Here is a 12,416-nt window from a genome sequence, read left to right on the forward strand (position 1 = left end):
AGGTTCTATTAGCTGTTTTACGACTAATGGTTAGAATTTGTCAATTTTTACGCCTACTAATTTAATTTTTTTGCCGTTTAACAGCTATCGGTTACCCCAATTGAGACCCTCGTAATATTCCCCTTGAAAATAATTAGTTTCTGGAGTTTTTAAATCAAAAGTCCCATAAATTTGTGTTTACACTGAGTCAGACGAGATGAATTTGTTTTAGAAAGTACCTGACGTAAATGTTTTTTTTTTGTTGTTTTTTTGTCTCGTTTTTTCGTAATAAGAAATTTGTCTGTTCTCTAATAATATGTAGATGATTCAATCAACTCTGGTCGCGCCCTTTCTCGAGACGCTTACACGACAGAAAATATTTTCATTAAACGGCAATCCGCGGTTTCTCCAAAACTTATATGCGCTTGAGCAGCACGTGTTCCATATAAACCAACATGGCGGCTGGGGGAGCAGAAGAGCATTTTGCTAAGAAACTAGCGAATAACGACAAGAAAATCAGAGATAAAGCCCTGAATAAACTTAGGGCTTGGATTAGGAGCCGACCAAAGGATGGCCCTGGTAAGTTACTGACAAATTTCTTTAACAGACGTGAACAGATGTACAAAAATGTTGCGCCACTTTTCAAGCATGGATGTGTTTTCATGGATCGCTCAATGCTAAAGAGGACATTGTGGTAATGTCTCAGTATGCAGTATGTGTAGTGCGATGAAAGAACTTGGATTACCGTATTATTGAATCCAATGCATTATGTTATTTATCTAAGTACATTGATAGGAATAATTTATTTTTCCTTGAAGGGTTTGGTGAGGTAGATTTGCTTAAAATATGGAAGGGACTATTTTACTGCATGTGGATGTCAGACAAGCCTCTTATTCAGGTATTTCCATAACAATCTGATATAATCAACTTTAGAACATTGCATCATTGCTTTACTTGGTAACTTATACCGTTGAGCAACATTTAGAATTGAATTGCATTGCAAGCATATGGTTATTTTTTTTCCTGCTGGTGTGAAATGAGAACACCAAACCCCTTGGATTGTGGTGTGCTATTATCTTTTCTCCCTCTTTCTCTTCTTGCAGCCCTCACACTCATAACTCCCCTCAAACAGCAAGCTTCCCAGCCATTATCGAACAGATTTAATGTAAGCCCCCTCATTATTAATTACAAGTTTTAAATTTGTTGGCAGGAAGAACTGGGTTTAAATATTTCAAAACTTATACTCAGTTTCAGGAATGAACAATCAGGTAAGATGTATATGTTGTAGCAAAGAATGATAACTAGAAAAGTTTGCAAACCATGTGCCTCTGGCTTGTTAACAAACTTTTCTTGTGTTTTCCCAATATCTTGCATGGTTTAATTTGCAATTGAACTGATAGGAAGAGGGTTTTGTATTGGTAATAATGTAATTTTAAGAGAAATTTGGTGAAAATGAGCACATGTCAAGTAACTTTTTCAGAGACAACAAAATTGCACAAACCTGTAGAGTGAATGTAATTTGCTGTCTTTTAAAAATTTATAAGGGCTAATATAAACCAAATTAGAAAAGAAATCATGTCATTACTTATTAATAATTTACATGAAAAGGGCATCACAGAAAGTCAATCAGAAGCATGTAATTTTCTTGTTTATTATTAATTGCTTAATTTAGTGATGCATTTTTTTAATCATACACAACAGTTGTGTGTTAATGGGAGTGCAGGCAATTTAGCAGTGTGCTGGCTGCCAGAACAAAGGCGTAAAATTGTTTCATTTGACTCTTCTCACACAATCTGCTTCTTTGATTTTTACTTTTTAGCTGTCCTTTTTATCAAAGCATTTTTTAAAACAATGCAAAGAGAATGGCATGGGATAGATCGTCTACGATTGGATAAGTTTTACATGGTTAGTTTTTGATAAAATATTAATGTAGAGCAGTTTTCAATTGGTTGCGGAACAGTGTCATCAAACCACCTATGGACTTGAGAAAGAAAGGCACACTATCATTGAGAGAGAGAGAGAGAGAAGGAGGGTCGATTGTCTCTTTACTGACCAGCTATAGTTTTTGCAACAAATGTGGATGGACAATGATAATTGCAAGAGAATGAAAGTGTATTTTAGTGGAGCAGGCTGCCTGGATAATTAAATAGCATATACTGTAACTGTAATGTAAGACAAGAGTGTCTGTTAGTGCAGTCATCAATGGAGTGCAAAAAGTAGCAAGAGATTGCATCTAACTGCTTCGTGATGATCTTTGATTGTTCTAGAAAACTGCACCACACTGCCTTGACATATTAGAATAGAAACAAACCAATTGCAACTTGGTAATTATGTGTTATCAACTGAGTTGATAACACTTGGTCACTTGTGCATTTGGATGCTTTAGTTGGTTTGTGTTCTCATTGAATTGTCTTTGGCACTCTTTTGACATAATAAGCAAATTTTTTTTCAGCTTATCCGTTTCTTTGTGAAAGAAACTTTCAATTTTCTGAAAAAAACTGGTTGGGAGGAAAGGTAAGTTTTTTGAAATTATTGTGCCATCTAACTGCCTACTTTTCAGCAGAGAAACTTTCAGTCTGTAATGTTTGAATTGTCTTCATTTTTCCTTCTTTAGGTTAGTCAATGATGTCGTTAATATTTTTTATGAAGAACCAATGAATCCAAGTAGTCTGAAGGTAACTGATCATATATTATTCTCACACATAGTGGGTTAATATTTGATTCTCTTGACTGCAGAATGTAGCATTGGCTTTCAAGCTCTGGCAGAATAATTGTGTTGTGTTCTTGGGCAAGACTCTCCACCCCCATAATGATTCTCTCCATGCCAGAAGTTGCAATGGGTGTCCAAAAATTGTTAGGGAAACTTGTTGAAATGCTTGAGGGTAACCTGTAATAAACTGGAATCCCATAGGAAGGAGTGGCTGCCACTCATTTCTATGCTGTACTACTGTAACACTCAATGATATGTCATAAGAGTGACCATCATCAAATTTCCCCCATTAATATCACCCGTGAATCACACAAAAAGGTTGCTAGAATAAAGGAAATGATCACCAACTACTGAAGTTCTTAATTATTAAACAAATTTTCCTTGCAAATACCCAGCAAGAGTTTCTTTATTTTGTGATCATTCCCTTCAATCTGGTGACCTATATGTGTTTCAAAGGATATATTATATTTGTGGAAAGAAATTAGATGCTAGTCCCTCTTAGGAGTCAACAGGTTAAAAAAAGGTATCTCATGTGTAGTAATAAATTTTATATTGTGATTTTAGGTTCCTGATGGAATTCGACTTCACATGGTGTCAGTGTATCTCTCTGAACTTGGAAGTGTACTAGATGATGAGGTAAAATGCCATGATCATGTTAATCAATAAATTGTTTGTGTTGTTGTAACGTACGTAATTTTATTTTGTTTATATTTTATGATTATATATATATATATTTTTTTTTTTCACCTGTACTGTTTGTAGGCTTCTGCTAGTGCAGTGCTTAAGCTCTTGGATCCTTTTTTCCTGCTTGCAACACACTCAAGCAAGTAAGAATTTTGATGTTGTATTTGATCAAACAGAAATCTGCACAATTGACTAGCATTCTTCTGAGAATGATTAGGAATACCCCATTGGTGGTTCAAGTTTAAATTTAATTTAAAATTTTCATCATTCTCACAAACTGCTAGAGACTGTAACCAGTTCCTCCCTGAGATGCCTGATATTACATCTCTGGTCAAATTTAAGAATTGCCTTTAGGTTAGTTCATTAGCTTAATTAATAAGAGCATGTTAACTTGTATGGTTGATTTTTTATTCTGTATTGCACTTATTGAAGCATGTAATTTTTACTTTTGCATTTTGTAAGTGTTTGGTGTTTTGCCTAACTGGCTTTTACCAACCTTATTGAGATGAGATGAGGGTAGTCGATCCTACAGATATTGGAATCAGCTTAGCATGTTTATCCTCTAGCTCATGTTCAAGCTACCTTTTTACTTGTTTATGCCTGTAGTTTAAACCATTAACTCCCAGAAGTGATTTACTCATAACTTGTCCTGAACATTATCCAGCCACCAGGTAATGAGGATACTCAAACTTATCAGGAAGAAGTTTTTATGATCCAAATTCTCATAACTTATTTACATGGAATTGTTTGCTAGTTAGAGGTGAGAATTAACAATCAGATCTTGGCATTTAAAGGGTTAACCGTGAGAATTGAATTTTTTCCCTAGCAAAACTGTTACCAGTGCTGTGGGAAAGAGTTTGTTTGAACACCTTGTTCAACAAGGGACAGATGACTCTGAGGAGCAGCAGAATTCTAAAATTAAGGTCTGGCTCACTCTACCATAGAATTGTTTTTAAAAATTTTAAGAGATTTTTAACTATTCATTTTAAATAATACTGAAATTTTCGATGGCAATAAAATACTTGAATTTGTTTGTTTGTTTGTTTAATTTTAATAAGATGAATACTGACCCTTTTTTATTTAATTTAATTTCAAGGTTGATTTTGCTTCTGCTGCTGACAGATTATTTTCTTTAGCAAGTGACAGAAATATCCTTGGTAGGAACAGGAATCAACTTTTTTACTGGGCTAAACGGTAAGACTAGCTAACAGCGGATCAATCAATAGTCAGTTAGGGCCATAATGGGGAACACAGTTTTTTGCTCTAATTATCCACCTTATCCAAAAAATGCTCGTACTTCCTGGTCAGTTGATAAGGAAACAAGATATGAATTGAGGCTTCAACTTGGCAAAGAAATTCCCAAGATCTCATTTTCAATTCTCATGATTGACTGCCACACATTTCTTCTGATAGAATTTGATGTTAAATCAAACAATACATGTAGTCACTTGTTTTATATTTCTATATTTTCTCTTCTCTGTTCTGCTTGACAATGTATTGTTACTGTATGGAGAAGGAACTTATTGATCACTCTTGGGAATGAAAAAGTCATTGATTTATTACCCTTTCTGGTGCCCAAGCAGTCAACCCTTAACCAAAAGCACTGGAAAGAAAGTTTTAGTTTTTCCTCTTTCATTTATTTCTTATAAATCATTGACTTGTAATTTCCTCATCTACCTGCCATACAATTCCATCAAGAAAATAGGCCATTTTCAATATATTAAAATTCAAACTTGGCTCTGAGGCTCTGGTGGATAAAACAAAAGAAATCACATCAAGGTTGAGGGATGAATAATGAATTTCTCTTGTTTTATTCCCCCAAGCCTCGTGTCCCTGTTAGAATTTTAATATAATGAAAATGATCTATTACAGTAGCTCTTATGAGGTAATGACTTTTTGCTGATGAGATCTGGTTTTTTGTGTGTGTGACACATTTCTTGGTACATATAATATGTTGACTTTGAAAAGAAAGGTTGCAACATTACTGTATTAGTTAATTCACTTTTTTGTATATTTTTTGTTCATGTGATCATGCTTCATTTATTTGATCACTTATTTATTAATTTATTATGTGTTTATCTCTTTGCAGTCTGAGGAAACGATCAACAGGTATTTAGCACTTGTCTATTGGGTCAATGCAAGTGATTCTTCCATATTTCGTCACCCTCTCTTTCCTGCTGTCAAACATACAGTCAAGCAACTGTTATCTCTCTGTGTTTCTTCACTCAACCCTTTGACTCCCAGACCAAATTTGTAATTCTCCTAACTGTAAACCATATGATTCTTATAATGGTGGTTCAGAGAATTTAGTATTGGATCAACTAATTATCCCCAAATTGATAGCTTTCTTTATTTTCATTACTTGTCTGGTTGATATTGTAATGATATTGTAAAGAGAAATTCTGTCTTGGTCACTCATGGGAATTAAAGGGTTAACATGCAAGAGTTTCATAAGTAAACAGAAGTTTACAATAAAACAGAAACCTTTTTCTCGTATTAATAACCCTTTGAACCCCTTAGAGTGACAAGCATCTATTTTCTCCTTAAAATATCACCCCTGACTCAAAAATTTAGGTCACAAGAATAAAGGAAGAGATCACCAACCAAAGAAGTTATTGATAGTGAAACAAATTCTCCTTGTCAGCATCTTAGGAAATGTATAGAGAGCAGTATGGAGAATATTCATACTGATATTAGGCTTTAAAGGGTTAAGTACAGTTATTCCTGAACTGTAGAACATCAAGGGCAAGCAGAGCCAAGGTCTTTACATGTAATACTATGTCATGAATTAGTTTTATTGTTTCTGTATTGTTTGAACCTATAACTTTGTGTACTTTAGGCAACTTGACCTTATTTATTTGCCAATGTTCTCTTTCTATATGGTCTGATAGGAGAACATGTGGAGGATTCTGTGCAAGAAGATAGAATCCCAAATGGGATCCAAGTTGGATCAAAGAGAAAGACTGAAGAGCAAGAGTCATCAGACAACAACAGAGATCACAGTCACACCAAGGAAACAAAACAGAAGAGTAAAAAGATTAAAGATTCTAATGATAAAAAAGAAGAGGAACTGGGTAATCACAATAGTGAACTTGCTACTATAGAAGACAAGAGAGAGGGAAGGAGAAAAAGAAAGAATAGGCAAGATAGTGAAGGTCATGTTGAGTTGTCTTCTGAAGAAAAAGAAATTCATACAGAGCAAAACATTGAGCCTAAGGATAAAAAGAAGAAGAAGAAGAAGAAATCTCCTATTGAGAATGAGGAAGGATCTGTGATTAACCATGAAAATGGTGGTGGAGAATTACTTACTGAAAAAAATAAAAGAAGACATCAATCTTCCAATAAAGAAGCTATTAATGATCTAAGTGAGGATAATGCTTCTGGTGTTGTTGGTGACACAATACATTCAACTGAAAAAGATGATCAAACCTTGTTAAGAACTGTGGAAAATGAGGTTTTGAATAGAGCCAATGGTCATGGTGAGCAGCCCTTTGCAAAGTTTCAGAAGAATGCTACCCCACCAGCATTTGTTCGAAGATGCGGTGCTAAAACACCCAGAACAGAGCCGCGAAGGAACAGTAATTTGAAGGTTGGGAACAATATATTTTTCTTTAGCGTGAAATAGTAGCAAGATTGTCATGTATAAATGTGTTATGTAAATTACTATAGTCAATTTTGCACAGGTAATTATTTTTTATTTGCCTTTCTGCAACTTGTACAGGCACATCTGCCACCAGCATTCTACAGTGTTTGGTCTTCTCTCTAGAGAAGCTCCTAGACAATCAGCAGGTCATAATTGTTGATTTAATTAAACATTGTACAATTTCATTTAATTGTTAGTTTTTTTAATATCTCAAGACTAACGGTTAATGAACAAGATGCGAAATGATTTCTCTGTATTTGTTATCAGTGAATACATATGTGATAATTTGTGTAGGTTCAACTGCCTGGATCAGAACCTTCAAAGGGAACACGGAAAAGAGTTAGGATAGAGGTGTCAAAAAATACTTCACACACAACACAAGGTCAGTGCAAATTACCATTGAAAAGTTGGGGTTCTTTTTCAAGTCAGAACAAACTCATCCTTTTTCAGTTCAATTATTGGTAATGAAATGATGTATGTGGCTCAGGGTAGTTATAGTGTGGGTGGCATTTAATTTAGAAATCAACTTTGCCCTTCTCTGGTTTGGGAGAGGGTGGTAAAGGGTTTGAATGTGATGTGTGATAAGGCAAAAATTATGTGTAATACTGAATTTCACAGAAAGGTAAGCGTGACTCGAGAAGTTTTGAATCCGCATTAAACATGATTTGCTTCCCAAAATATGATCCATGAATTTTTTCTTTCATTTTGTGAAGACCCCAAGATTTCCCTGAAATCTTGAACATAAGAAGGGAGATTTGAAATTTTCCCTCTTATATATGTTACATGTGAATTTTTCTAAAATTAGTTCATTAAACGGGATTAGGACCCCCCCCTCCCCCTTTTGCTACCCTCCAGGGAGGGGTGCAGCATCAAAGCCCATTAAGGCAACACCTCTTGAACCTTTCATTTTGTGCCACTTTTTCTTAGCAGATTATAAACGTAGTTTGAAGGAAAGCCCAAATATTCCATTTGATGCAGAGAAGACACCTCCTCAAGGGTTACTCAAGTCACCACCTCAACCTCAAAGAACACCTTTAGTTATAAAAAAGACTGCTGCAGCATCCACAGCTTCTGGCCAACTGCAGCAGAGAAAGAAACAACCTAAAGTTACACAAAGACCCAAGGCCCTAGATTTCTTTTGATTATACAATATTTTAAGTTGAAATTGAAACTCTCAAAGCATCAAGGCAGTCTGAATCTAAAAATGAAAACATGCAGGATATTTATGCCAGCAGCCTTTTTATGCAAATCCTCTCTTTCGTAATCTTTCAAAGTTTTTTTATTTCCTATGCCCTTATTAATATTTTATGTGCACAAAAATATTTTGTCATATATTATACAAAGCTTATTTGGTCTGCTGTTGTTTTTAGGAACAAAAATTAATGTTATTTAAACAGTTACACACTGTTTTCATATATAAATGATTTCCTCAACAGGTAAAGAATTCCAAATAAGCAAATATAAGTTTTCTCCTTTGAATCTCCACCAATTCAATTCTTGCCACAAAACTTCTTTTCTTCAAAAAAAAAAAATTTAATTACAAAGTGCCACTTTGAAGAGGAGCCATTAGCTTCTACTTTGAAAGGGCTATTAGAATAGTTTTTTTTAATGATTAATGGCAAATGGACAGATCAGATAATGATTTTTATTCTATTCTAGTGAGTCCAAAGGTATTTCAAATTATTTATTCATAACTTTGAATATACACAGGGTAAAACCTTGTGTTCCTTACAGAAACACAGATTCACTTAATCATTACATACAGTCTAGGCCACACTTAATTTAACTATGTGCAAACATTTTTTAGTATCTCCTTTAAAATGAATTGAATAAGAAGCTGACAAACAAAAGCAAGAAGATATAACATCTTTAAACTTAATAGGGTCCAAAATTATGGTTCATTTAAATTATTGACTTTGAAAGACAAATGACCATATCTCAAGTCTGCAGGTAAAATAAAGGATCTAGAAAGAATATAATTTACACTGATTTGTGTTGTGTACATGTACCACTCTCTATAACTCACACTTATATTAGAATTTCTAATCTATCACAAAGCTATTGACTTGAAAACTATATGTAAAATGTTCACTAGGTGACAATGTCTTTCAATCTTCTCACTAACATAATTTGTGTTGTAATCACTGTGAGAAAAAAATCTGTCTGTTTGTTCAAAAAGGAGTGTCCTGTGCAAAAACTAAGATTAACATTTAAACTTGGGGAGGGAATCTTTGGAATGGTTTCACTTGAGTCAGTGTATTAAATGCTTGTCACACTGGCTACTGTGTCCACTGAAGCTTTCCATGCATCAGAACATCACTAAATATTGTTCCCTTCATCTTATGAATTGTCCTGTGCCACCAGAACTCCTGAAGTCTTATCAGCAGTCTGTACAGAATCCTCAGATTGACTTTCTCTCTCTCCCTTGACGCGGATGTTGTGTTTATCTTTGAATGCCGTAAGTTCTTGCTCTTTGGCAGTGAGAGTGTCTTTTAACTTGTTAATGAGGCCTGAAATCTGAAGATGAATACCACAGTGAGAAGGTAATCATTTTTATTTTATCCCTTTTTCTCACTGGCACTGTGATTGGTCAGTTAACCTTAAACTCCCATGGGTGACCAAGACAGGATTCCTCCTTACACTACCTATACAATATCAACCAGATAAGTGATGATAATAAAGAAAAATATCAATTTGGGGATAATTATTTGATCAAATACTAAATTCTCTGAACTAACATTATAAGAATTGTATGGTTGACAGTAAGGAGAACTACAAAATTGATCTGGGAGTTAAAGGGTCAAATGGCCAAACTCTCCTTTACCACCCTCTAAAATTTAAACCTTTATTTGCAAAAATCTCTCTGTATTTGTGAACAGTTGATCTCAACTGTGGTGTGAAAGTGAAGTCCAAATCTTTTTGGTTGATTAGACTGTGTGAAACCATGTAAATGATTAACAACCAATTGGAAATTGATTCCTTTTGCTATCAAAGTGCATAAGCCATTTGAATCCATTAAATGACACTTGAAATCAATTCTGAAACTCTTCGTACATACAGTAGACAATAAATATCTTATTAAACATCTTGGTCCTCACTGAAAGTAACACATCCCCATACCTGCCCTTTTAACATATGACTTACATGGTTTGCATGTAAACAATTACCATAAAGTATGAATGGGGAATGCAAGGTTGAAAGGGATGTAAAGTTTGTTTGACGCCTGCTATCACTGAGTAGTACTTTTACTGTAGACTGATAAACTCCAGGGCCCAGTTGTATAAAGGGCTCAGAATGCTATCCAACAGATAAGTGATAGCAAAATGCATTGCGTTATCCATTGGATAGAGTTTTATCCAGTAGATAGTGCCATCCAACCTTTGAAAAACTGGGGCCAAGGGAATAAAACAGATCAGGATCAAAAGATGGGCATGTAAGCACCAAGCTGAGTTCTTAGGGATAAGACATAACTTTTGCAGTGCCTCTCCATCCAGGCATAAAATGTTTACTACCAAACTTTTAGGGAAAACCTGATGAAACTGTAGGGGATGCTCTAAAACTAACTTGCATGACATTCTGGAAGAGTCACCAAACATCTCAGAATCTGCATAATTCTGTATGATAACCTTTATGTCCCCTTTTAGTTCTGAAGGAAAATGTCCTAACCTGTTCTTTGTTGTTTTCCAGTGCTGGGAGAACATCCTTGACGGTCCTCTCCACCAATACTCCACCAATCATTCGGAAGCAGCGTCTATCAGGCTCTACACCTTTCAGTGCCTCAATCACAATGCTACAAATAGAAAGAGTTTGGTAAATTAATTTCCACTTTCATCAAGTGTTTGGGAATGTTTCACCTGAGCATCTTTTTGCAAACTGTTATAATTTGTTCTTTGCTTATTTTCTCTCTTGACCAGAACTCATGATTTGGAAAGGAAGCTATAGTAAAGAATTAAAATAGAACATGAAAACCAATTATTTTCAAGTCATAGACTCACAATTACTCTTAATTTTCACTGAAACCTTGCAGATCTGCAGGCTACTAACAAGAGGTAATCTAGCATAAGGCCTATGTGTTTTCACTTTATATATTTATATTTCAATACCCCAATTCTACTTTTATACCTTAACCATTTCACTCTCACAGGTGACCAAGACAGAATTTCTCCTTACAATATCAATACAATATCAAGTAGGCAGGTGATGAGAATAGTGAAGAATATCAATCATAGGATTATTAGTTGATCCAATACCAAATTCTCTGAACTACCATCATAAGAATTGTATGGCAGATAGTGAGGAGAATTACTAATTAGATCTTGGGAGTGAAAGGGTCAAGTCAGCCTGTCAAAAAGGGGGCTGCCATTTGCTACTTAGAAATTAAACTTGCGAAAGAAAACGAAACGAGACGAAGAGGGAAAACTTGATTTGAAAAAGGATCAAAACATCAAATACCACAGTAACTGACTAAAAATCGTAAGTGTAATTACTTCAATAATTGCCAAAGAAATCCCCAGCGAACTAAAGGAAGGGAATAACGTTTTTAGGTGTGTGCCTATCAAAACCACGTGGAGTCGATAACAGTGAAACCGATTTTGGGGTAAAATGGCAATAGTAAAGTATATTAATGATGAAAGCCGTCGAAAATTTCTTTCATAAATGTTACAACTTCTTCAAAGAGTTTATACAAGGCAGACCTAAGGTTTAATGTCCAACTTTGTTTGACATTCCCGTAACGCTTATCAGTTTGACATATCTTAATAGAGATTTTTAAATCGGTTCTCACCCATGCTCATTGACTTCCATTTCGAGCTCTCCTATTTTCCCCATAATACCCCTGTACTCCTGCCTCATTTGATTGAATTGCATTATAATCTGCTCGTGATCGATCGCGCCTTTGCCCTTCTTCTTTCCACCGGCTCCGGACGCCATGATGGACTCTGTTCTATACCAGCAGTTCTTGCGCGCTCAGCTCTAGAGCCAGACCCGTAACGGACAACGCAGTCAGTGCCAGTCTCTTAGAAACCTTAGGGGTTGAACAGGAAGTTTGCAATGAATTTCCAAAGTGAAATGAACACTTGAACAACTTCTGTTAGGTAGGTATGGATAATTATTGACTGACTATTAAGGCAATAGATAACTATGCATTTTACCTTGAAATGTACAGATGAATCAGTCTCTAATGTGCAGTCAGTACTAGATTTGCAACCCAACTGCATGGGGAGAATTTGTTAAACTAAACAACTACCAGTCATATTTTAACTATACATCAAACCTAGAACCTTCCTTAGACTGATTTTTTTTTGTTGAATTATGTGCTATAAACCAAAAAGGGAATAGGGCCAGCGAGTCCAGAACAAAACTTGTTTGACAAAGGAAATAAACTTATTTGCTTTAATAACT

General features: G+C 35.1%; 2 protein-coding genes across 3 annotated transcripts; one reads left to right on the forward strand and one right to left on the reverse strand.

The window, feature by feature from the left end:
• Positions 1-306: 306 nt before the first annotated feature.
• Positions 307-8,993, forward strand: LOC113675372 (uncharacterized). 2 transcript variants are annotated; one of them, XM_027191943.2, is made up of 14 exons: positions 307-558; positions 798-877; positions 1,190-1,247; positions 1,799-1,884; positions 2,432-2,493; positions 2,594-2,654; positions 3,254-3,325; positions 3,452-3,516; positions 4,200-4,296; positions 4,470-4,567; positions 5,463-5,482; positions 6,265-6,962; positions 7,311-7,398; positions 7,944-8,993. In XM_027191943.2, exons 1-14 carry the CDS (start codon positions 435-437, stop codon positions 8,156-8,158), a joined length of 1,824 nt encoding a protein of 607 aa, XP_027047744.2. In that variant the 5' UTR covers positions 307-434; the 3' UTR covers positions 8,159-8,993. The 2 variants fall into 2 exon arrangements, with proteins under 2 accessions (XP_027047744.2, XP_027047745.2); XM_027191944.2 differs by having other exon boundaries at positions 7,947-8,993.
• Positions 8,686-12,034, reverse strand: LOC113675375 (prefoldin subunit 2). The gene is made up of 3 exons (XM_027191947.2): positions 11,800-12,034; positions 10,683-10,806; positions 8,686-9,533 (listed from the first exon to the last, which is right to left on the reverse strand). Exons 1-3 carry the CDS (start codon positions 11,943-11,945, stop codon positions 9,357-9,359), a joined length of 447 nt encoding a protein of 148 aa, XP_027047748.1. The 5' UTR covers positions 11,946-12,034; the 3' UTR covers positions 8,686-9,356.
• Between the last annotated feature and the right edge of the window lie 382 nt (positions 12,035-12,416).

The sequence above is a fragment of the Pocillopora damicornis genome, chromosome 6, assembly GCF_964200805.1.
Source record: "Pocillopora damicornis chromosome 6, jaPocDami1.2, whole genome shotgun sequence".
Classification (NCBI taxonomy): domain Eukaryota; kingdom Metazoa; phylum Cnidaria; class Anthozoa; order Scleractinia; family Pocilloporidae; genus Pocillopora; species Pocillopora damicornis.

Excerpts from the sequence above, each read along its gene's own strand:
- LOC113675372 (XM_027191943.2), top strand. The coding sequence starts at position 435 with ATGGCGGCTGGGGGAGCAGAAGAGCATTTTGCTAAGAAACTAGCGAAT. Across the intron at positions 3,326-3,451 it reads GAAGTGTACTAGATGATGAG|GCTTCTGCTAGTGCAGTGCT; the intron begins GTAAAATGCCAT and ends TACTGTTTGTAG. Across the intron at positions 5,483-6,264 it reads TCTGAGGAAACGATCAACAG|GAGAACATGTGGAGGATTCT; the intron begins GTATTTAGCACT and ends ATGGTCTGATAG.
- LOC113675375 (XM_027191947.2), bottom strand. The coding sequence starts at position 11,945 with ATGGCGTCCGGAGCCGGTGGAAAGAAGAAGGGCAAAGGCGCGATCGAT. Across the intron at positions 10,807-11,799 it reads ATGGAAGTCAATGAGCATGG|CATTGTGATTGAGGCACTGA; the intron begins GTGAGAACCGAT and ends TTCTATTTGTAG. Across the intron at positions 9,534-10,682 it reads TGGAAAACAACAAAGAACAG|ATTTCAGGCCTCATTAACAA; the intron begins GTTAGGACATTT and ends ATTCATCTTCAG.